Source organism: Solea solea, chromosome 11 (assembly GCF_958295425.1).
Source record: "Solea solea chromosome 11, fSolSol10.1, whole genome shotgun sequence".
NCBI lineage: Eukaryota > Metazoa > Chordata > Actinopteri > Pleuronectiformes > Soleidae > Solea > Solea solea.
Window position 1 is genome coordinate 16,295,013 of NC_081144.1, and position 26,810 is coordinate 16,321,822.

The following is a 26,810-nucleotide window of genomic DNA, read 5'->3' on the forward strand; positions in this document are numbered from 1 at the left end:
AGGAGAGAGAGAGCGAGAGAGGGAGAGCGAGAGAGCGAGCGAGAAAAGGCCCTTGGAGGAGAAAACACAGCATAGGAACAGCCGTCACAAGTAAAGGAGGATATATCTGGGGGATAGTGATTGGATTTGAAGTTGGACGTGTTGTGGGAGCCGTTGGAGAAAACCGCCGCAGTGAGTTTGTTGCTGTTCGGGGGTCGATTTGATGCAGAGAGAGTGAAAAAGGGGAGCCGGATGGCGACGGAAACAGTGAGGATATCTCACATGTAGCTCGCTTGGGTGTAAATATTATATTCCCCTTCCTTCTGTCCTGCAAAACAGGCCAACCCCGACGACGAAGACAGGCGTCGGGGAGACGGAGAAAACAGATAAAAGAGCGTGAAGTGTCCACCTATGGAGATGTTTGTGACGAAAGGAGAAGTGGAAACGTGCCACGCCGCAGCCCGGGCGAGCTTTTCGGACACGCCGAGTTGGGCTCCTTGTCACGGGCAGCAGTGAGACGCAAGACCCGGGCTTTTTTTGGAGATGCAAAACTGGTCTGTTCATTTCACCTCCGTTTGAGGAGATCCCTTGTAGGACACGTTGTGGATTACAGTTTTTTACACGGCAGACGGTGGTGGGGAGAGAAAGAGTGTCAGTGTTCGGGAGGGGGGAAAGTGAAAACTACATGAGTGCATGTGAAGGAGGAAAAAAAGCCTGAGCAGGATTGAGCAGCAGACTGGAGAAGAAGAAGGCGGCCTCGGTGTCGTCAGCAACAGTATCCTGCCCTTTCTCTGACAGCAAAAATACGCGTTATGGACTCATAGTCTCCACTGCGCTGGTTTCTGCAGCAGGCCGGGGACGTTACAGCGTGTAAATGTGGCTGCCATTGCTGCCAAATCCGCGGGTCAAACGAGGGATCTAGACTAGTTTACTGTATTTATTTTTCTTTCTGCATATCCCCCTCCCTCCCTACACCTCCACCTCCACTACTTCTTGTTCTTCCACCACCACCACCACCTCCTCCTCTTCCTCCCCTGGACCCCCCGTTTTTCTTTTTTCTTGCGGGAAGATGGGTTGTTTGGGCAACAGTAAGACCGAAGACCAGAGAAATGAGGAGAAGGCACAAAGAGAAGCAAACAAAAAGATAGAGAAGCAGCTTCAAAAAGACAAACAGATATACAGAGCAACACACAGACTACTACTTTTGGGTGAGTTTGATGTCGTTGTTGTTTTTTTCGTGTCTCGTTTTCTGTAACTGTTGCTCTGTGTGCGTGCTCGATTGCTGCTGGTTTGCAGGCCTCAGTCTGCACAGTTAGCCTCTGCTTCCTCTCTGCATAACCTTCTGGGATGTTTTGGGAAACATTGTCAACAGTGTGACTTGGCATTGCATAAGGCTGAGGGGGGAAAACATGCAATACTGTGTTGTTGTTTTTTAATCTCGTTGCTTTCGAAGTGGCAGTTAACCACCATCAACACCAAAACAAGCAGTAGCAGTGGTTGAGTCCACAGGTTGATTTGATAGCATGCAGTGATGTAGAGGTAAATGTTGTGTGGGTTTAGACTCTAGTTAGTGGATAATGTGGATTAAACAACTGCAGACAGGAATCACAAAGTGTTTTTCTCTCATTTATAGTTCATTCATGCACTTTCTTAAGTGGGCATAACCTGTAGTGTAGCATTTAGTCCTAATCACACATTAAGGCCTGGAAAGTTGACTAAATGAACACCGGTGCTGCATTTCATGTCAGTTTGTAGGTGTCAAGTCCAAGATAATGAAGAAAGTGAAGAAATGAACGTGTTTAAGGCTCAACATGTGGTTGTGTGTCAGAGTTTGAACTGGAGGTGGGCTGGGTCTCCACATTACATAAGAGACAAATAAGACTGTCTAACTTTCCCTGCTGTGCTCCTTTTTAAATCCTCCTTATGTCCAATCAGAGTCTTATCGCTGCCAAGAAGTCGTAGTGTTCTCGAAAAAAAATCCTAATAATGTGATTACTGAAGTGCCACCAAGGGTGTGTATTGTATGACACAGTGTTATTTAAGTTGAGGAGGAAGTTGTGGAGACTTTAGGAAAGCAGAACGACGGGACCCACGTGAATAACTAAACAAAGATGTCAACCATAAAATTAGCTTCCATTCAATTATATTATCTGCTAGTTTGACTGTAACACTACTTGCGGGCCTGCAGGCTCCTTTTTGTGATTCTGCATATTTTGGCCGATAAGGATAAACAGTGAACAAAGCCAAATGAACCATAAAAGGGTCACTCTCAGTGCAGCTGAGAAAATGTATGCAATGCCTTTTGCGTGGTCTGTAGCCACATTAAGGAGGACTGTGTCTGAAATGGTACAATCCACATTATTTCCACAAAGAAATGTAAGTTCCACCCAGGAACCAACTACTGTGACCTACTGTGTAACATATTGGCCAGGGCTAGGACAACATGCTTTTGTTACGATTCGATTGTGTGACAATAACTGGTTACCGATTTGATTTGTATTGTTATTCTAAGTATTGAAGCTATCAAAATGGTGTCAACAGTTCTAGTTTTATTTTCCTCCTTGACTCAAAATTGAATAATACATTTTCAAGCCAATAATCCCAGAGTCATATTTCCAAAATCCATGGACATTGCATGGATTTCATGATATTCTTTTTTAAACTGAGTGGGTCAGTGGTACATAACATGTACTACAGAATATTTTGCCTGTTTACTGCTGTAAGAAAATATTATACAATACTGGGCTAAATGAATAGAGCCTCTCAACACAGGACCCCACACACACACGTGAGCCTTCAAATGAACATGCTTCAAATATAAATGGAAAATGTCTTTTTAACAACTTGGATTACAGATAATACTTATAAACCGACTTCCAATGATGTTTGAGGTAAAGTGGGAACTGCTACTTTCAGCTGGTTTTGCTGGTAAAATATCATGATTCTGAGGGTGAAAACTAAACTTTCTAATTTTCTTCCCTTCCACCCCTAATATTAGCATTTATTGTGTTGTGTTTGGGTTGTGTAGCATTTATATTGTTTCAGTCTTTTGTATTGTGTTTATGACGCAAAAACTTTGGGCATCTATTTCAAGAAGGAAACTGTATTTCAGGTTGAAGCTGTTGATTACTGGATTATGTTGCTCAGTCTACAGCTAACACCACACAGGCCAACGATTAAATCGATCATCTGATTAAAGTCTTAATGGGATTGTGGAGGATGACACTGTTGTATTAATGGGAAGCAGATATTAATCCAATTTTGACAAAACAACACATGCACATGAGACCCTCCATTTTAAACACATTATGTCTTTTTGCCAACAGTCTTCAATTGTATATGCAAAGTTAAAGTTAAAATGAATTTAAACAATAAGCTATGTGGACTACATTTGAACAAAGGAAATTTTCTGTCATAATTTTCATTTTTGGTCTAAGTCTGCCAGATCCAGCAAAAAGGAATAACATAGTGCAAGGAAGCTGTAATTACAATATTGTGTGGGATGTGTTCTCATGTCATTTATATGTAAGCATCTATTTAGCTAAATCTGACCAAAGATTAAATGTTTTCTTGACATGTTGCAATGCAAGTTAACAAAGTTTGCTGATTACTTCTAATGCAGTATCACAGCAATATCTGACGATAAACAGATGATCCAGTGTGGACAAAAGTCTGCACTGATACAGGCTAGATAGTCTTATCCTACTACAGTTACCTGTCATATAACTGCACTGAATGTTAAATTGGCAGTGGTTGAATGTTATCCTAAAAATCACAAACATTTTAGCAGATGAGAGTCAGTGAATCTTCTCTCTCTTTTTAAGAGTTTATCTTTGCGTAGATGAATTTACCAATGATTTTATTTGGACATTGTTGAAGATCACTGGGAGCTGATGTTTACACAGTAAGACACAAGTTCAGTGGGTTGTTTCTTCACTTCTCCAGGGGAAGAAATAACATTTTCAGTTAAATGCAGGCTCCCAGTGAGAATACTGATATATTACAGTTGTATTGTTTTGGGTACTGTGTGTCGTAACCCACCTTTTGTTCAGGATATTTCACAATACAAAATCGATTGGTGTATTACTTATTAAAATATAATTGACACAGACCACAGGTGGACCGAATCTCCATTAAGCTTTTCAAACATCAATACTTTTTTGAACTATTCTGCAAACTGCCAGTGAAGTTTGTTTAACCTCTTAACATTGGAGTTGTCATGTTTTTTTCTTCTTTTTGGAGCAAATCTCAATGTCTCTACCTTTTCCAAGCAGTGCAAATGACATCTGAGCAGTGAAAGTTATTATTACACTGTTGTTTTCTGTATTAGAACAATCCAGCATCGCTAAGGATAAAGACTACTCTTCGATATTTCATGCCCATGTCAAATCAAAATATTAGCAGTAATCGTGTTCAGTTTCATTCATTTTCCGTTGCATGCATACATCCCAGGTGCACCAGGTCACCTGAGTGGAACATCAACATCAGCATATCCAGCCAAACGTGTGCATCAGTCAAATATTCAAGCGATGGCTATAATATTATAATAAGATATTTGTGATCACAAATATAAACAAACATAAGGTAAAGCATAAGATAAGATTGAGTTTTGCTTCTGAATGAATGCTGAAGAAATCGGTTAATTGTGGTTTTAAACATCTTGACAGACAGAAAACAATAAACATTTCACAAGTCTGAGGCAAAACATTCTTAGCAGTTTTGTTTTAACTCAAAGTATGTTTGCACAATGCATAAAAATATGTTGATACATAATTAACCTTTTTGTTATTTTGATATATATTGAAAATGATACGCACTATATACTGATATTGCATTATTGCCCAACAGTTGTTTCAGCCATGATATGCAGCTGTACTTCCCTCCATCCAAAGTTTCCACTACAAGTTTTCCATAGAGCAGTGATTCTCAAAGAACCACCTGAGAAAATATTGAGAAGTATCAACATTATTGCCGATGTTAAAATACTGTGGTGTAATAGGAGGCAGATTTATTCCCAATAAGATAACTTGCTCTCTCATCGTCCTCCTCTGCTTCACATAAACGTCAGACATTGGTATAGCAAAATTAGATTAAGATGGAGCGAGAGATGAGGTGACTCTAATTATTATTATTATTAGTAGTAGTAGTAGTAGTAGTATTATTATTATTAGTATTATTTAATTTTTTTGTAATTTGTTTAAGTTTCCATGCACTCGGTCAAAATTCCTCGGCTCCACTACGATCACATACCCTGGTTTATACAGCAGAACAATATTTCTGATTAACCTCTAAGTACCACCAGAGGAAGCTTGGTGTACCACTGGTGGTACATGTACCACACTCTCTGTCTCTGGCTACAGTGCATGACAAGTCACAGTCAAATCTATGTGGTTGTGTTTCACATGTCAACAGATCCACATTTTCTTCTCTCTCTCTATTTCAGGAGCTGGAGAGTCGGGAAAGAGCACCATAGTGAAACAGATGAGAATCTTGCATGTCAACGGCTTCAATGCAGAGTAAGTATGAGATTAGCAAAGACATAGGTGCTGCTCAGCATGCACATTCATGAAGCACAGGGTTTAAGCAGGATAAGATGAGAGCACCTGATCATAGCTGTGTCCAGGCTAAATCTGTACCTTATCACAAAGGCCAGGGAAAAGGTGCCATCGCTCAAATATTACTTTTACACACTGGTAGCACAGGTGTTACCTACTTTTTCCAGTTGGTCACACTTGCTGCTTGATTTTTTTTCAGGCTTTTTTTAGTGCAGAATGTTGTTAATCAACAGATTTTTTTTCTTTACACTTCTATCTCCATCGTCCTCACATGTAGCCTGCTAAAAGCTCTTTAATCTCCCTCAGATAGCTAGCCTGGTTAAAAGTTAGTTGTTGCTTTGGGGCTGGTGGACACTGCTATCTTTGCCATCATCACCTTTCTCCTCTTCCTCCCCTAGCCTTGCTGCCACAGGTGCATGAGTCAGTTGCAGTTGGCAGACTCTTGTTATCCAAACACAACTAGCATTTTACTGTGATATTCTGCAAATACTTCCACAAAGCCAATGTCATCTCATCACCTGAGCTGCCACATACATGCGCAGTGACACAACTTTACCACACAGACACGTGTCTGTCTGTCAAACAGTATGGAAAAAAGAAAAGGAGCCTGCTGGATTTAGTTTTCCTGTGGCAATATATGGTAAATGGAGTAATAGATTTTTTGAAAAAGTAACAAAATAACCAAGTTCTCTAATTGCAGACCTAACACATAAGCTTACTCATTACATCAAAAAAGTAATCCGGGTACACCCCTAAACTGATCATAAATGGCCTAACCTGTTGGTGAACAGTTTTAACAGTTCATCAACAGTTTACAGTAAATAAAAAATTATCTAAACTTAAGATACTTTATCTAAACTTAAGATACTTTATCTAAACATGTTCCAAGTCTGTTACAAAACTAGGTCATCTTTTGTTTTATCATTTTTTAAGAAAGTATAACAAATGATGTGAAAACAAAGCATAAAGCAGCATGCATTTGTGATGTAGCAGCTCCATCTCTTTACTTGTATGTTGTACTTAAAATGTGTACATGTTAAGCATTTGACCTGCAGTTGACTTTGTGATAATGACATTCACAAAGGATAAAGCAGTTGTGACTTCTTTAAAAGAGCTGCCTCACATCAAATAGTCTTTGCTTTTATTTTCAAGACCTTTAGATAGCCCAGTCAGATTGCAGTGCAGAAATGGATGTTTGACCCTGTACAAAAAAGAGACAACGTCAAACCTGGAGCCCTGGAGTTATGTATGCATGTAGGGTTATTGATAGGGGAAGAAAATGATGGGTGTTGTTTTATCTCAAAGTGACTATTGAGTCACTGTTAGCTTGTATGAGTCAATTTGCCCATATATTAGTATGAATGTTATGCTCTAGAGACACAACTCTCAAGTGTTTCTTAGGAAAGATTATAACCTCACTGCTCTAATTTCTTAGAGTTTTATCTGTGTTTTTTCCTATGTCAGTGGCTTGGCATGTGTTGGTCTGGTGGTTGTGATGAGGATGGAAGCATTTTTGCAAGGTTAGGAGAGAAAATCAACACCTAAGGCAGACAAGAGCGTATGACCCAGCGCGTGACTCTGCAGCTCTGAACTGTGTGTGTCTCATAGGCTACCTTTAGGGCCAACTGTCAGACTGCAGGCCAGATTAAGTCTCTTTACTCCTCTATTCCACTCACTCAGATGTTTTCTGATTTGACCTCTTTTCAGGTGTTAATTTGTAGCACCTGTGGGTAGTTGTGACATCATAAGTGTCCCACCGTAGTTCCACCTACTGTATTTTCAACCCGGTCAGTTCTAGTTGGCTACAGTGATATTGAAAACATGTGGAAAACATGTCCAACTGAATGAAAAGTGATTATTCAGTGTGGTTATTTTTCAATTCCACCAAATCCATTGAAATTGTGATAGTAGCGGGAGTCAGTTTGCACTAATGTACAACAGCTTGCAACTGACAGGTACACACACTGTAGAGAGAAAGTAGGTATTCTTGTGTGTGTGAGAGAGAGCTGCATCCTATGCCACTTGCATTTTCTGTGATCGGATTGCAATCGGGTAGCGCCTGACCACTTGTACAGAGGACAGACTGTTGTATGATCTTCCAAACCATTTCCTGAGGTGGTCGCAAGTACATTATAACCACATTGAACAGAAGTGTAAATGCAACAAGCGCCCGATGTGCCTCCACTCCCGAGCACAGCTAACATGAAAGCGGTGACAAAACTGCCCAGTCTCCCCTGCTTTCATCAGTTTTCCGCTTGTCAATGACTTCTGCCCCTGCTTCAAAAAGCAGAGGAGTCCATACAAAAGTACGACTTCATGCGCGGCTAACACACCGATGTGAAGCTGTAGTCTGCTGCTGGAAATCTTTGCAGAAGAAGAGGGAGTGGTGACATATGGGGGGATGACTGTGATCGAATAGTACCAGGGATGACCGTAATCAGTTCTCAATGTGGACACCAGAGGTGCATGGTAATACCAGGTGTAAATGCATGTGGTGAAGCTTCAATCACACCAAAAAAGCATTCTAATGCCAGGGGTGAAGAGGACCTATGCAACCTCTGTAACATTGCTTGGGTTATTTGCTTGTTTGTTTGTTTTCTAACCTAACCTGTATAGCGCCTTGGTTTCATTATTTGTAGTAAACAGACGGGTTCCTTTGACTGTAAATTTGTGCTTCAATGTTAAACCCAAACCACTGTCTTGAAGGCTAGTTGCTTGTGGGTCTCCACATGACAAGCACACTGATGTGTTTTAATAAGCCTGGATCCTGAGGCAGCATGTAAAATGACTGGTCTGGGGATCAAAGTGTCCAGTAACATGTGTTACATTTGATTTGGGGGTTGGATGTATTAATTCTTCTTTAGTTTATGGTAACCTAAAAGTCTGGCTTTTGACTGCAAGTCTGGTTCCAGTTGCTGGTCTGATTTAGAAAAGGAGTCAATGAGTTAATCTACTATGACCTATCTATAAGCCTATGAGTAGCCCCTGTACAAGGCATGCGAGTGCCAACTTCATAGTCAAGCTGTGGTCATTCTAAAACGACATGTTCAATGCTTTGTATATCGTAACCTTGTATTTTGGTTTTGACGTTGGGTAATTTTGGATCTTCTAATGGTCACATTCCACTAGTTTGATAACATATAGACTAAAAATATGTATACATCAAATGCACAGAATTAAGAATTAATCAAACAAGATGTTGGTTTACCATCCCTTTCCTTCAGAAACTGCACTACACTGCTCACTGCGTTCTCAGTAAAGTGCAAAGCAAAGTGTCATATAGGAGAGCACAACAACTTGCACCAAAAGAGAAGGCACAGTCACAAAATTAACAAACATTAACAAGAAGAAATAGGTATCTCCTACCTATCTCAACAGTCACTCATCACTCATGGGGTGCACTCTTTGGGATTTTTTCCCTCCTACTACAAGTTTTGACAGTGCAGTGTTTCTCACAGACTGGTCAGCGATTTGTGTAGGTGGAAGGTGGACCTTGATTGTTGCAAAAGTTAAGCCCCCTAAATGGATTTTACCTATTGGGTGAAGTTGTGATAAGTGATGAGTGTTGAAATGGTTTAAAGAATTTAAACAACCAAGTTAATATTGGCGTTGGAGTCTTGGTTATCTACTGATATTCTGTGACTGCATAGATTATACATAGTAAAACCACACACAACAAAGAGGCCCATCTCGCTCCTTGTCACTGACATAGAACTATTGTAAACACAAGGCACTGTCCTAGCAGACTCAAGGTGAACTGGTCCTCTGGTTTCCTTTATTAGAAACATTTCGGTCACACAGAGTCCAAACGTCTTGTACAAACAGCTATCCTTCACAGCAGACAGACATAATTTTAATACCAAGTGTTCAAATGAAGGTCTGTTTACCCTTCTCAGATCAAAAACAAACTAAATTCAGGGTACTGTTGTTTACCGTGTCGTGGTAACACAGGACTCCCTCCCTAACTTGACTTAAACAATACTTTTGTCGAGAAGAGAAGCAGTGGCGCAGTAGAAATGTTGGGGGCAGTGGTTCCTTTATGAAGGCTGTTTGCCTGTGGTGGATGTAAAAACACTCCAACAGATTATACTAGTGCTGGGCGGTATAACCAAAATGGTAAAGGGTAAAATTTCATCAGTTTCACAGTATGCAATGGTGTTTTGTTTTTTTTTGTATGCATGAGCATTATAGTGAGGGGTCAAGCAAGAGAGGGAGTTGGGCAGCTGAGTGTGTGTCTGTTAATGTAACTGTATACATTCTTAGTTCTCTCATATGTGTTTTTTGTTTAGGTGGTGGAGTAAATTTATCATTCCTGCAGTTATTACCACAGTTACTTCTTCAGCTAAGCCCTTAGCATGTGTGGTGCAGCAGTGACAAAGAAAAGTATACAAAAAACAGTACATACATACATAAAGTTACTGCAAATACATAACACATATTTCAGTTTTGAAGCATTTCACTAGTGAAACACAGCCTGACCTTTATTTTGAAATAGTGACAGGAAAGTAAGTGTTAGGTTTAAAAAAAAAAAAAAAAAAAAAATGCACTGCCCTAATTTTATTCTATTTTATATATGGTCTCTCAGTTTTGATCTGGCATGTGATTGTTTTGTTTAGGATGGGTCCCATGGAAAGCTCCTATTACTGTTTGTTACAGATTACACTTAATTTCACCATCCCTATGTCTAAAATGCATGTACTATGCATTTTACATACAAAGGTTATTCATTTTATTTCACAGTCTGGTTTTTGCCCAGTAAAGCCAATCAGTTGAGTTCAAGGCAGAACCTTTAACAGTGCTTCAACGTTGTTCTCATTTCGTCTTGATCACGTGAGTAGTGTAGTCTTGTGTGCTGAGCTGAATGTCTCGTCACATCCCTACATTAAGCACAGTTGTGCTTAATGAAGTAACCCTTGAGTGTAGTTTTCCCTGTTTTGTCTGAACCGTTAGATGTCAGTTTTGAGACTGATGATTGAGTGTAAGTGGAGGAAACTCTAAAATGCACTCTAAAAAGTCCCAAAAATCAGCATTATATAATCAGAAATAATGATGTAGGCATCTGTGTTTGTTTCACTGCATTCAGATTGTAATTGTTTTCATATTACTTGGCCTCTGAGAAACTTCAACATTTGACTTTGAAGCTTATGTGTAGAGGTGATACTCTGTACAGAGGAAATCACCAGCATGTCATATATTTAAAGGGTAACTCCACGGATTTAACACATGAATTGGAGTTTAGTTATCACTTGGCAAATTACGGAGCCTGTGGAAACGGTTGTATAACATCCTCCGTGGCTCTGCAGAAGCTTTACAAATTTTGACAGAAATAACCTTGATGATGTCCTCAGGGACACCTTGGTTTAAGCCCGACACTAAAAGCATGTGTTGATACACTGTCGGTGCGTATTTAGGAGGCATAAAGGGTCTAATTAAAGATGCTACCGAATTGCACTGTGGAAAATGTAGCATCTAGCATTTAGGAGCTTAACACATACCAGATATGTATTGGTCAAGCTTGACCATACTTTATCACATCTCTCCTCTTTTGAGTTCCGTCATTTAGTGGCTGTGCAAAACTACAGTAAACTAAGCTTTCAATGAAAATGTGTTCATATGTGAATGTGATGATAGGGTTTGGTACTGCATACATTTGAACACCCAACAATCCCTTTTTCAGTGCTTTACTCTCTTATAAAAACAAAAACTAAGTTGATCAGTTGTGGTTCCGGTTCTGACATGTGGCTTATTATGTTATATCTACAAGTATGTATGTATTACTGGTGCAACGGATCATCATTGATCCGTGATCCGTTCGGATCAATATCTTCGGTTCGGCACACACGTGATCCGCGGATTGCGCACACACAGCGTGGTCATGGTGAGCGTAGGAACGGAGGAGCTTGAACGCCCCGCGTCATTCAAATCCCCTGTATGGGAGCATTTTGACTTCCCTGTCAAATATAATGATAAAGGAAAGAGGTTAGTGGATAAAACCGTGACGGTGTGTAGGCACTGTGGCACAAGAAAGCCACATGACACTGAAAACACATCAAGCATGGCCACGCATTTGAAGCGATATCACCCCGGTGTTTCACTGACAGGAGTGAAAACGAAGACTGCTCAACAACCGCTTATCATCGCGGCATTCAAGCAGCCCCTTGTAGCAAAATCAGACCGGGCTAAAGCCATCACAAACGCTATCGGTGTGTTTATAGGTGCAGACATGAGGCCATATTTGGTTGTGCAAAACGAGGGCTTTAAACACATGCTGAAAGTGCTTGAGCCAAGTTACGACGGTGCGCCGTCGCGCACCCACTTCAGCGTAAATATTGTGCCAGACTTTTTTTGCTGATCCGAAAAATTATCCGATCCGTGACTATGATCCGTGGAACGATCCGATCCGTGAGTTTTTTGATCCGTTGCACCCCTAGTATGTATTGTATAAATGTATATTATATTATCTGCATCAGGCTCAAGTTCAGATTGGACACAATTGCAGAACCCTTGTAAGGAGCTTGGATGTTTTCTCTTGAATTTGAGCAGCATCGTTCCACCATTTTTAAGGTGGAACAGTTTATAATTTGCTGCTCTCTCTTCACGTGGATGCCCCTACTGGCACCAGTAGTACCTGAGTAATTTGGTTGGTAGATATTAGATATTTTGAGTTTGGTATGCAGCCTTGTGATGGGTCTCTAACATGATTGTCTCTAAACCTTCCTGTATTTTTCAGAGAGAAGAAGCAGAAAATTCAAGACATCAAGAATAACATTAAAGAGGCCATTGAGGTAAGTGGTTGTTTTTGTCTGAAGCGAATGAGATGAACTAAAATAGCTTCATCAGAAGCTTCAAAAGTAGTCAAACCTTTTTTTAACATATAAGCAAGCTTCCCTCTTCATTTGATAGTGTATTTGATATGCAGTATAAAAAAATCTTTGTGTGATCCACTTTTATAATAATTTATTCTGTTTGTGACAGACCATAGTGACAGCGATGAGCAACCTGACGCCACCAGTACAGTTGGCATGCCCACAAAACCAGTGCAGGATTGAATACATCCTCAACCTCGTCAACCAGAAGGATTTTGAGTTTCCATCTGTGAGTAGCATAATATCTGACTGTACACACACGCACACACATATATATGATTCTCATAATGTGATGTCTTATTTGTCTTTTAAAATATACAAGAACAATAATAATAATTAAAGTAATAATAGTAGTATTAACAATATTTATAACGAATAATAAAAGCAACAGCAACAACCAAAAGTGTAGGGCCCACTGTTGGTAGTTGTTTAAACCTGCAAAACTGTGACCAGTGTTTATACACTGACAACAGGTGTAGGTTTCCCCGGCTGCTTGTGTTTCAGTAGATTAAAATAGCAGGTAATTGTCCCAATATCCCAGGTGTTAATCCCTTGACTCGTGTAGCCAATGCTGAGGTTTACTAATGACCTGATCGGTAATGTCTGTGTAGGTTTTACTATCCTCAGGGGACAAAACCATTAGCTAATTGTCTGGAACAAGAGACTGTACCTCATATCCACAGCCACCTGTGGGCCAGGCTTAATTCACTTTTCAATTCACTCAGTTTCACATTTAAATAGAAGCTGCAGTTTATTTTAGAGCAATGGGAATGCACTTGATTTGAACGACCTGCCACCATTGTGCTTAAAGTGTGTCATTATGAAGGCATCTGTCCACCACTGTCAGTCTTTCAAAATGCGAAACATAATAAAATTGTAATTACACCACCCACAGCTCCCCCTCACAGAGTACATAGAGGATTATTGGAGGAACTCGATCCATACATTTTCTTTGAAAATGCTGCTGTTACAGTATTGAATATACACAGCCCAACCCAGATGGATAGATCTATATCTATAGATAGAGAAACATCCAAAGCAGTTGTATGTCTAATGTCTCTGTGTAACTGTGCACAATGCACCAATATTATAATATATACTGTATATTAAACATTTGTTATGTTGCGTTGAACAAAATTAGTTTGTAATATATATCTATTGTTATTTTTTTTATTGTGCAGACCTACTAAATATTTTTGTGATTGGACACAGATGGAAGTGTGGATTAATATGATCAGTCAGCTGGTTTTTATGGCATTTGCTTGTGGAAAACTAAAAACTGAGGAGCTGGCAGTTGAGCATTATCATCGTTTGACTTTTTCTTGGTGCTGTAAATAAAAAACACACATTTGGCTGTGCTTGACCTACATTTCATTACAAGTTGTTGTTGTTTTTTTCTTAGACATTCACACTTCTGATCAGTCCAAAATGAATGGAAACATATGTAATAAAAAGAAATCACATGTTCATGCTGAAAAGACTGGTGCTACACTGAGCAGTCATGGATGCTGTCTTGTGATTAGTATCAAATGAGACAAAACACATAAAACATTGTAATGGCCCTTTAATACGTCAAGTCACTGAGTTCATATTCATAGTGTCCATGTGAAAGGCAGAGTTTTGACTTGCCTGCTAATTAATGCATTAATTTAAGTAATGAGCTAATTAGTGCAACTGCTTGTTTTAATGTATGATGATGATTAGGTAGTGATATTATGCAGCTGAAGGGTCTGTTGTTTCTTTCCATACAGTCGTAGATGATGACCTTCAGTCTACCGTACTAGCTCCCAGAGTTCAGCCATACCTGTGTCCTCGAGAAAGACACAGCTCTACGGCTAATGCTGCACTCTGAACACCTGATGAGAACTTATCATGTCTGATCTCATATTTAAAATTGAGACTTGTTTGGTTGTTCGGTTTGATGGGTTCACTTTTGTAAATTGACATTTACTGCGGGGAGAACAAAGAGAGACTAATATAGAAAGTGATGGAGACAAGGAGGGGAAAAAGAAAGAAAGAAAGAGGAAGCATTACATTAAAATAGTGACAGTGAGTTTTCTTTCAAAGCACATGGCTGATAATTAAGAGTGCTTTAGTTCTAAATTCATGATAGGTTTGCTGTCATGTATAGAGGTTGACCGATATTGGGTTTTCTATGGGCAATGCTGATTTTTAGAAGTCAAGGTAGCCGATGGCACATAATTGATGCCGTTTTTATTTTTTCTTCCATCTGATATAATACCAGGTGTGGCCGTGTGGGTCAAAATATTGCTTTGGTGATATATCGTTGTCCTTCCTCATGCACTATGATAATCGATATGCTAGGGCAAATAACAATATTTTAATTACTCAATTAAGGCTCTCTAAAGTAAACAGTCCCTGCCAGTTTTTTATATATACACACACACACAATAACACAATATAGTTATATTACGGACCTCAGTGATGCATGTCACCTTGTGGCTTCAAATTGCAACAGGTGTGTGTTTATAAACATTCTGATAATTAATAATGCTAAAACTAATGCTAAACTAATGGCTATGGGCATCATGGCATTGTACTAGAAATGGCAGATCGCTGGCAAAAATAGAGCAGATGAAGAAAAATGTGCACCCAAGTCTAACATTCCCACTGATGCTGAACGGAAACAAAGTTGATAAAAACTTGCCACATTGCAGTTATTTGACCCAGGATTGAATGCTGATTGTTGTTTTTTTTTTTTGACCGGGTTCAGAACCAGACTGCGTCATATACAGACCGGTACCTATGAAAGATAAATCAATAGAATTGCCACATTTGAACTGAACATTTGTGTTGTATTGGCACAGCTTTTCTAGCCCTCACTGCATTAAAGGTCCAATGCAGGCATATGCACATGTTTATAAATCACCATTCAGCGAATTCTGATGAGTGGTTTTCCCACTGTAGTCAGTGAATTAGATGTACACAGGGAGAGACTGTGCTAATATAAGAAAAGTAAAGAAAAGTTAGTTGGTAGACTGCGAAAACAGAGTTTTTAAATCAAAACTGGGAAGACTCTTAAATTAAGAGGAAGAGAGGGACTAAAATTAGGAATAGGGATGCACATTCTGTGCATTTGAAACTTTCTGTTCTGCTATTTTATAATTTACTTGGCAATTCTATTACAGTACTTGGGTGTATTACAATGCCTCCTGTCCAGTGTGACAAAAATGTTGCATTTGATTTGAAAGTTTGCACTGATGCACAGTTGCTAATATAAATATTTAAATGTATATTGCACTGAGTCATAACAGCAGTTATAACGCATGATAATGTTCAGGACCTTTGCTTGAGAAAATGTTCACCATCTGGAGCTCTGTGAATTTTAAGTGAATCCCGAAGTGAATAAATATATATATATATATATATATGTATATATATACATACATACATACATACATACATACATACATACATATATAGTGACAGAACGCCCCAGGCCCAGCGATGTGTCTGGCGCTAGCCCCCGCTGTTGTCATCAACGACATTTGAACCTTTGGCGGGTTTTGAAGTAAGCTATGGCCACTGCATTAACACCACCGATCGATCATGTTTCTGATCTCCTTCGTGTGCACTTTTCACGGCGATCGTTTGGAGAAAAGAAGGAAATTATTTCAAGAGGTAGATCTACACTGAAGAGGTACATCATTTCCGGTAGTTCGAGTGTTAATGATAAATTGATAACATTTTTAGAAGTGGTGAGGACAAAACTGTTGATCATAAATAGTGCCGGGGACGTGTTCCCTGCATAGCTGACGCCTATGCTTATGTGGAAACTTGTTTTTGTGTCATGGAGGCTTGTGAAATGATGTATAATGTGACATAACGGAAGATGTGGTGGTAATAATGCAGTACCCTATAGATGCGCAGTGGTGTGCGTGTGCGCTGCAGATCAACTGTCTGGTGAATGTAGTGCATAATATAGTGTTTTGTATGTGGTTGTGTTTGTGCGTGTTTTGTTTTTTTTACTGAAGGCCCTGACTAAAACCCCACGGTACGCTGTGTATGTATGTGTATGTATGTATATGTGTGTATATATATATATATGTATGTATGTCTGTATCACAGTCGATTCCTTTGTCTTTTATTGTGATTATGTATTATTTGTGGTGTGCATGTAGTAAGTAATGCAGGGAGTTCCAGTATGTCTTTGGGCCTGTCTATAGTTACATTCCTTTCACCTTACCATTATTTACCTTCACATGCATATACAGGCATCGCTAAGGCAAGACATACACTGCAGGTGGTGTACCATGTGCCATCAGACATGCACTTTGGACGATCTACATCCTTTGTCTGTCATATTTGGCATATTTGCCAATCTTCTTGTGCGTTGAATCGGAAATTGCAAATGGGAGTGACGTTACCTCTGAGTTGACCTTGTTCCAGTTGAGAAGTCGGGGGAAAAAATGTGGTTGTTTGTATCCTATGTCGGTTCGTGAGTTTGCTTTGACTTTCCGAGTTGGAAGTCCAACCTGTTGTCACTGCAACTGGAATGCACCGTAACATCCAACTGTGTCTGTCTAACTGTTTCTAACGAGATGAGATGTGGGCTTTTCATTAGCATGTTTTTTGTCTGTCCCTCTACAGGAGTTTTACGACCATGCAAAGACACTGTGGCAGGATGAGGGCGTCAGGGCGTGCTACGAGAGATCCAACGAGTATCAGCTAATCGACTGTGCACAGTAGTAAGTAACCAACTGCCAGTGCTAAAATACAAAATATTACAACACTACAGAAAATTGCTCAATGAGGCAATAATTATTTATATTGACACTGACTCGACTCATGTAATTCTTGAGAAAGTAGTTGGCACTTGCATAATAATGGATTCAGGAGTGCATTTATTTCATCGTTACATCTGCTTATTATTTTCCATTTCAGTATATCGTCGCGTCTATACATTTGCACAAAATGTTTACTAAAGCCCAAGTTGGTGTCATCAAATAAGTGGTTTTCTTTCACCAACAGTCTGAACCTCAGTTACACAAATGGCATGTTTCCATCATGGTACAGTTTGGTTTGGTACACTTAGGGACAGTAAAGCCCTTGGTCAGGCATGCGTTTCAACTGAGAATAGTTTACAGACATTGAAGAAACACGGGTTGCAAGGGAGTGGTGCTTTTCTGTTCAGTTCACTGTTGCGGGTCTAGCTCTACCCGTACTGTACCATGACTGTGGTACCCCAATGGAAGGGTACCGAAAAATGGAACTGTTGGAGCCAGTTATATTCCAAATGGAAAATGCATCAAAATATGTACCATACTAAACGGAACTGTTCCACACTTCTTTTTTTTTTTTACATGATATTTAGAATGGTAGAATTAGAATGAACTACTAATTTGTAGTTGTCTATTCTCTTTTACATAAACAGCTCATTTCTGCCCAATGTTAAATTGATATTGGTTTAACACCATACTCTTGTCCTGTAACTTGCAATGTAGATCATTAGTACTATGTAATTCATGTGTAGTTAAACATCATATAAGTCATGTTACGCTTCAGTAACATTTTGTGGCACTGAATTTCTTTTTTCATTTGCCCACTAAGAAATTAAATCCACATATATGATTTTCGTCTCTATAAGGACTGGGCAATATGTCTTATAAAAACAATCTTGGTATGCCTGAAATGTATCTTGATATTAAGCTAAAGACAGGCTGTTTCTCTGATCTTGTGCTACTCACTGCACAGTGACACTACATAGTAGAGTTTGGGTGGACAATTCATGCTGGTGTCAGGCCAGGTCGGGTTCAGGCTTAAAGACATGCGGGCCGGATCGGGTTGTAATTTTCAGGCCCGTTGAGAACTCTACTACTTAGTAAATACTGTAATATACACTAAAATAGGAGATATGTATCCTACAAAAAAAACAGTCATTTCTGTACTCCAGCTGCATATGATCTGTATGGCATACTTAAAATACATTTGCAACCTTTGATATTAGATGTTGTATTTCTTTGGCTTTTTAATGGTTAAAAAAAATCTATTTACGTGTGAGAAATAATGCCTGTCAAATTCTACTGCAATGCAAATAATCAGGCTTAAAGTTGAAGAAGAGCTGTTAGTACTTCTAATCAATATGTCATTACATTTCATATATTTAATGTTAATTAAATAAATGCCTCTATACACGGTGTGTGGCAGCCTTTAAAACCAGACATTGCTGACACCAAATATTGATATGACAATAACTTAACTAAGACAATATCTTATCTCATGTCACAATATTGACACATAGTTTAGTTTACTATATATTATTGTGAGGATCAATACTTTTTGTTGGTCTTTCAGTGTCTTTCATGCAGTACATACCTCTGATACAATTAACATTTGTCATGTTTAAACTATGTGTGCTTTTTGAGATTGCACACTGCTTCTGAATTTTGTTTTACTGACTCGTATCTTGCTATCATTCTTAAAGCAAAATCAGGTAAGGCAAAAGAGAAGAAATGGTTTTCATATAACGGTAGCAGTTTGGGAGAAAACATGGCGGAGGCTGAGTCATCTGCAGATCAGTGGATGTTTGAAGGAGAAGGATGGGTGGTGTTTTCATGAGGATATCTTGTGTGTTCAGTTGTAGAGTACCGGACTGTAGCCTGAACTGCTTTTTACTAGTAGATATCTCTTAGAGGATATTATTCATGTTTATTTAAATCTCAAGGTTGGTTTGGGTTGTTTAACGTTTCAAGTTAAAGAAAAACTCCCCCTGCATTTCACCCTCAGGTGGTTGAGATGGTACCGTCCATTGTCTTGTTCCCTCCCATCCTAGTTTTTCCTCCCTCTTCCTCCTCCTCTTCCTATGTCTTCCTCCTCTCCATCTGTCTGTCTTCTCTGGAGCTACTCCAGCCACACTAGATTGGGAGCTGATAGACTATTAATAGCTCCTGTGGTTGGGTCTCCATGGTAACCGTGCTGTGGGCCAGGGCGCTGGGGAGCTATTTTTGAAATCTGCTCTGTAATGTCAGACAGACGCCACTACACTTTCATTCTCTCTCTGTCGTCCTCCTCCTTCCTCGTCATTCACGTTCACTCAGTGTGTGCTCTCTTCTCGGCACGTGCACTCGTACTTCACGTGGATTTTCCTGTCACTATCTCTAGTTGTTGCAGTGTCTCTGTTTTTATGGAATACACACATTTTGAATTATCTTACTTTTGCTTAACCTCACTGCTCATTTCCTTCACACATGGGGTTTTGCCAAAGGTGCCAGTAAACTAATGAATTGCTGACTAACTTTGCAACTTTGTTGCACTAAATGGCTCCAGGTTGTAACTTTTTGAAGCAATGTGACCTCAAACATCCAAAAGTGAAATTAGTAAAAGATGGTGATGAAATGATCATTTTCACCAATCTGTGATAAATGGTGTGTATTATATAGTGCTTTTCTAGTCTTGATGACCACTCAAAGCTGCTTTATACTACAGTTTTGCCATTCACCCATTCACTCACAGTTTCAGATAGTGCATCTATGTGCAGTGCATTTCCTATCACTCACCTTTCATACCCATTCGCATGCTGCTGGCACAGCCGTCAGTCGAGTCAAACTCACAACCTGATGCCTTTTAACATTTTGGGACGAGTGCTAGAGTATTTTCCCTTTGTGTGCGACCATAGGCTCTGTTCAGGCTTGGAATATCTCACAGGTGATCTGATGACAACTGGACAGCTATAAGTACAAGTGTGAGGACACTTGTACTTATAGCCAGATGTTATTCGTAAAAATAATGTCATATTCATTACATTATACAGTTTTCTATGTCTAGTGAGAGGAGTAAAAGGAGGGGGAGAAAGTCAAATGGATAAAAGCCTGCTGCCAACTATCAGTTGGGGGGAAAAACCGTCTGAAAAGAATAAAGCATTTTAAGAACCAGTACAATATCATGCAGCAAAGTATTCTAGTGGGTTTTTTTTTTAGAAGTCACAGAAACTTAATTTTTTCATCCAAATGTTTTTTTTAGTTCATTATCATTATCACATTCCATAGTTTAGTGTTTTGTTTATATATATATGTATATATGTGTGTATATATATATATGTGTGTGTGTGTGTGTGTGTATATATATATATATATATATATATATATATATGTGTATATATATGTGTGTGTATATATATATGTGTGTATATATATATATATATATATATATATGTGTATGTATATATATATATATATATATATATATATATATATGTGTGTGTGTATATATATATATATATATATATATATATATGTGTGTGTATATATATATATATATATATGTATATGTGTGTGTGTGTGTGTGTACATTTTTAGACATAAAATGCAGATTGGACACACAGACCATTAGTGTTGTTCAATAAGTGGTTGCTGAAGTTTATCAGTTTTTTAATTTTAATCAGGTTAGGTTTGGTTTTTGTTAATTGTATGTCTGTTCATTGGTGAGTGTCAGTGATGCCTGAACAATATCTGTACAAGTCAAGTCACTATTCAGTAGCATTGCCCTTGAAACGTGTTTTCCCTTTTTTCTCTCTCTCTTTAGCTTCTTAGACAAGATTGACATTGTGAAACAGAATGACTACACACCAACAGATCAGGTGGGCAAATTTGCATGAAGTTGATATAACTTTTCTCTTCACTATACATACACTGTATACTACTTTTCCCATTGAACCATTTTAATATTTTGAATTGTTAACTGTGTACCACCACATTTGAGATTAAAAAGGGCATTAGGTGACTCTGGAAATGGGGGCGAAAAGTAAAATATATTGTGTCCTAGTTTCTATAAGTTTGTCACCCTGATTTAGAAAACGAGTCTAGGACATCGATGTAGTTTTTGAACGTTAGAGCTTGCTTCAAAGTTTGTTGTGTTCATTTTCAATATAATTGATCTTAATGATCTTTAGCAGTGTTTTTTTTTTGTTCAAATTGTCTTCAGGATTTGCTGCGTTGCAGAGTGCTGACTTCAGGAATCTTTGAGACAAGATTCCAAGTGGACAAAGTTAATTTCCAGTAAGTAAAACATAAAGCCTCAGAACATGCTAAAATACAAATATGTGATGATTTCTTACAAAATATAACTGTATTCTGAAAGAAAATATGATCAAGTCAACTGATTTGGAAAATAAACATTGAGCAGTTTCTCCACAAAGTGTCAGTATTTCACCTGCTGACGTTATTGTCTTGTGTGATTAACACAGTATGTTCGATGTTGGGGGTCAAAGAGATGAACGCCGGAAATGGATTCAGTGCTTTAACGGTACATTCTGTTTATGTCCGTTTCCTCTCATTCATTGCCCTTCATTGTTCCTCGCTGTGTCTGATTTATCTCTGCCTCCATGTCCTTATCTTCCCTCAGATGTAACAGCCATCATCTTTGTCGTGGCAAGTAGCAGTTACAACATGGTGATCAGAGAAGACAATCAGACCAACAGATTACAGGAGGCACTCAACCTCTTCAAGAACATCTGGAACAACAGGTGAATGAGAGCAAACACTGAAAACACAGAAACTAACATGCCAGCAGCAATGGTGGGGAAACTTTCCATAGGTGTATTTACATGGATTCCCTGCTCTATTTGTAGATACCAAATCAGACAGCCTTCCCTGAACATATTGTTCACAACAGCAGACGGATAATAGTTATCGACCAACCCAAGCGAAGTGTCAAGGCTGCTAAACTTCGTATTAACTTGCCTGCTTTTTCTCTGGAATGATTTCATAACCAAGTGTGGGGGTTCCTTAGCAACAAACGGAGCATACCAACAATCAAGGATGGATGATGTACTTTATTATAAGTTCCAGGGGTGTATAAGCAAATTAAAGTTGTAGATCAGTGGAACGTTATCAAGATATTTGGCAGTGTGACTGTCAAACTTCACTCCTCCCTTCACCTGCCGGTTTTAGTGTGAATGTTCCCAGGAAACCGATATATTCTTTTGTTGTTGTGGATCCATACAGACATCCTAAATGTCATTGTCCCATATAGCTATAACTTGAATTTCATCAGTTATTCCTTCTAATTTCTCATATGTGATGATTTTCTCTTCAGGTGGCTGCGGACCATTTCTGTCATCTTGTTCCTAAACAAACAGGACTTGCTTGCAGAGAAGGTGTTGGCAGGGAAGTCCAAAATTGAGGAATACTTTCCTGAATTTGCTCGCTACACAACACCTGATGATGGTAAGCAATCATACTTTAGTTTAACCCACTTTTATCCACAAACCCATATTTTCAAACTAATGTGATTTAATGTTTGTAAATGGGGGCACCCAGCCTGCAGAAACATCCCTGAAATACAGTGATTAGATATCATTTTAGTGAAGTTTGACTAAATACACCAGACTCCTCTGTTAAATTATGAGATTTTCTTGGTAATTGTTGGAGATTAACCCACGTTTTTAGGATTAAGTGTTTTTAACCGATCTACAGTTCGATATTGTTCGCTTTGATACTTGTGTCGGACATCTTGCTCATGCTCTTCCTGTGTCAGCACTCTGACCAATCAGTGAACGGCAGTCTGACGACATCATGTATAGTGTCAGCTCAGGTCGCTTGGAACCTTGTCAGAGCAGGTACTAAAAACAGTACCAGCTACTATCGCTAATGGAAACGCAAAATATGTCGTGCCGTGCCGAGGTGAGGCGAGGCGAGGCGAGGCGAGGCGAGGTGTGCCGCGCTAGTGGAAAAGGGGCTAAAGACCACAAGAGGTCATCCTTAATACACGTGTGATATTTTTCTTTATAACACAACTGTAACTGTAATTTTTTTGTTGTGTTCAATCAGCCCCCACATGACGGTTTTATTTGTCTCATTTTGCTCCCTCAGCAACACCAGAACCTGGAGAAGATCCTCGAGTTACAAGGGCAAAGTACTTCATAAGAGATGAATTCCTTGTAAGTGCTTAGGCATGCTTTTATGCTTAATGTAATTTTAAAGGGTAAGACTTGTAAGCGTCTCCGCTGTTCAAACCCCTTTCATAAGACCAAAACCAACAATGAACTCACCATGGTTGGTTTGTATCAATGCATTTGAGCTGTTGTGCTGAATCAATAGGCTGGAAGTGTTTCCGTCTTTTTAAACTTTGTTCTTTATCTACAGAGGATCAGCACAGCAAGTGGCGATGGCAGGCACTACTGTTACCCTCACTTCACCTGCGCTGTGGACACGGAAAACATCCGCCGTGTCTTCAATGACTGTCGAGACATCATCCAGCGGATGCACCTGCGGCAGTACGAGCTGTTGTGATGGGAAAGGAAAAGTGTTCGGCCAAACACACAGAAACAGATCAGACTATGAGAAACCCTGAGTCTCCGAACTCTCCTCTTCAATAGAAGAGTGTGAGCTCTTGTGAAAGAGCGGGGGCCAAAACACACACATTATCACGCACATACACACACTTTCACACAAATGCACCCTGAACCCAGAACTCCCCGCGATGAAGACTCCCTCCCTGCAGAAGACGGGGCTGTTTTGATGGAAGGCTTTGAAGGGCAAACACATAAAGGAACTTCGATCTCCACCTTCAGCCATAGTCCCAGCTCCTAACCTCTCAACATCAACATCAACATCATCCCTGTTACCTTCAGCTTTACAAACACGCTGACTGGCCCTGTGTGGATTGCATTATCTGCAGTGAGGAGGGTTTAGGCTGCAGTTTAGATTGTACTTCAAGTCACCATGAAAACTGAGAGAGCTACTATGTCGGTGTGAAAAAAAAAAACTGCATTTACTGCAAATAGATAATTACCATGTCACAAAGGATCAGCTGAACACTGTATCTAACAAAAATACAAGCACTGTGCTAAGGACTTTGCTCAAACTGTGTATACCAATCTTCCTATCACTTACATCAGGATCTGCTTGCACACAGAAACGCAACGCATTTGCTTTTTCTTGGAATGCACAACCACAGTCAGAAACCAGAAATGTACTGATCTGCTCACGAGTGTCGGGCTCGTTGACCTGCTGGTGGATTTTTTTTTTCCCCAGCACAATGCTTTGAGATTAAATGGACTAAATGAGCGACTGCACAGCCGAGTGCTGAGAAGCAGCCTTAACAATCGGCTTTATGGACCAGGGGTGTGTTGTGTCATATCAGACTGCAGGGGGCGTAAGGGTTTGCTGAAATTGGACGGCACCGAGTTTGATGTGAATTTCTCAGATGAAGCCTGGACACGTTTGACAGCAATGAAGATGACTACAGTCCCTTGATTTCTTCACAGAATTGTTTTGCTGCCTGACTTTGCCTCTTTGGCAGTGGAGCAAAATGCAAGGAGGATATATATTGAGTTTAAAACAAAAAGAAACAAATGCCATCTTTTATGGAACTTAACAGAGGACAAAAAGCATCCTCCTACAGTACAGTACCATATAAGTTAAAGAGAACTCTCATCTTGTCATGATTGACCCTGTTTAACTGTCTCCACAGCTGTTTTTGTCTGTGTAGACTTTTGTGCCATTGTGCCCTGTGCGCTCTTTCTTTATTTCTTTACGCTCTCGATCTGTCATTCTCTCCTTTTTACCACCTTTGCTCTTTCTCCTAATGACGACTTCACTCATTTCTCCATCTTCACATTTCTCCTCCTCTCTTTTCGCTCCTTCCTTCCTGCCCTCCACCCTTTTCTCATCTGTGTTCCCAACTTTTGGGCAGAGCTTTTTTTTTTTTTCCCCTTGAAAATAAAATAAAATATAATAACCTTGGATTATAAAAAATGGAAAATTGCGAAAAGATGTTTTTAAACTTGTGGTCAAACAATGGCACCACTCGCTCCCCCTACCATAACTCCATCTTTCCTCTGTTCTCCCTGACCTCTGGCTCCCTTGTTTTGTCTGTCTTTACTTTACTGCTGAACTATTATTCTTGTACAGACTGTAAAATGTATTATTTTGTACAACTTTATTGAAAAAAATTACTTTTAGAAGATCCCTGTGCCTTGATCACGACTGTACGTGTGTAATGAGCTAAAGTGGGTGTCATACTGCGCTGTATAGCTTGGCCAATCCCCCTCTAACTCCCTGCCTTCCTCACCACTTCCTTCTCTCTCTTTTTTTCTTTATCATACTCTTTCTATCTCTTCTCTCTCCTCTGTCCTCTCTTGCTCTCTTCTCAGGGACAGAGGACCACCATTCGTAGCTGTTGTAGTTTTGTTTCCCGTTCTTTTTTTTTTCTCCCATTCTCTTTATGATTTAAATGTCTATTTTTGAATCCATATACCCCAAAAAGATAAATATATGAAATGTATATGGGTTTTAAAAAAATAAGTATTTTATTAGAATCAAATGAACCTTGACAAATTGTACACTTGATAGTGTGCGTATTGCTATAACTTAAATCCTTTCAACTGAAATTGTGTTCAGGTTTCTTTTGTTGTCTTACCTTGACATCTGAGAAGGAAAAACATCGCTGTTTTTTGAGGGGGTGCAGACAGCAACAGGTCTGTCATTACACTTAAACACACTCGGGCAAAACTACCCTCTATCTCGTGGGCCGCATGTGCTGCACTTTAGTTTTCCTACATTTCAAACAGCCAAAACGGTTGTTATAGAACTTGTGTTAGAGGAAGTGAGGTTTTCTGTCAGTTTACCAGTCATTTCCTCTTTAAATACATACTGTTAATTGTTGATAGGAGATCCTCTGGTGTTGATGCACAACAATGGTAGAAATGTCATCAACCTACATAAAATGTAAATTAACCCTGCAATTTTCTCTCTGACATTAAAAAACTGATACTGATTGGGCAAGTTTTGAACATTCAGCTATATTCCACAAAATACAATTCCAGATGGATGCAGACATGAAATATTTAAGCTTACTCCCACAGTGCAAACTACTTTTGTGAAGCCTAAAATTGCTCAAACACAACAAACTAGGGGAGATAACTTCCAAAATATACTGGGCTCTGTTTGAAGGAGCTCTAAGATGCTTGACAAGACACCCTGAACGCATTTTTGTTTTATAAACAAAACATGTCTTGAGTGAAGAGCTGGAACAAGCTGACATACATTCTTGACACTGCTGATGTAGAGCTGCGTTATGTAAGTCTTCAGAGATCATCTAAAAGAATATTTAAACCCAAAACTGAAGTTTGTCAATGACTCTCTCAAACTGTTGGTGCAAAAAAAGCTTTCTCCGGACTGTCAAAACATGTCAGAGACACCAGGAAACACAGAAGCGTTCCTGATTGATGCCCTTAAGTGAGGACATGACCAAGAGATGGAGAAGCAAATGAGATGGCGCTACAGAAAGCCAGTTTACTTAATACCAACTTTACGGTCTGTATTTATATAGCGCTTTTCTGGTCTTGATGACCATGCATTGCACTTTACATTTCCTTCACGCACACACTGCTAGTACTGCCAGAAGCAATCCAGGGATCTGACCTGATGAGAAGATTGCCTGCTATACC

General features: G+C 39.3%; 1 protein-coding gene across 2 annotated transcripts; it reads left to right on the forward strand.

The window, feature by feature from the left end:
• On the forward strand, nucleotides 1-26,137 carry gnas (GNAS complex locus). Of its 2 annotated transcripts, XM_058643250.1 has the most exons (13): nucleotides 1-171; nucleotides 319-1,187; nucleotides 5,423-5,495; nucleotides 12,265-12,319; nucleotides 12,510-12,629; nucleotides 17,012-17,109; nucleotides 20,942-20,996; nucleotides 21,341-21,414; nucleotides 21,603-21,661; nucleotides 21,761-21,881; nucleotides 22,454-22,584; nucleotides 23,230-23,297; nucleotides 23,503-26,137. In XM_058643250.1, exons 2-13 carry the CDS (start codon nucleotides 1,049-1,051, stop codon nucleotides 23,647-23,649), a joined length of 1,140 nt encoding a protein of 379 aa, XP_058499233.1. In that variant the 5' UTR covers nucleotides 1-171; nucleotides 319-1,048; the 3' UTR covers nucleotides 23,650-26,137. The 2 variants fall into 2 exon arrangements, with proteins under 2 accessions (XP_058499233.1, XP_058499232.1); XM_058643249.1 differs by having other exon boundaries at nucleotides 1-1,187.
• Nucleotides 26,138-26,810: the final 673 nt, after the last annotated feature.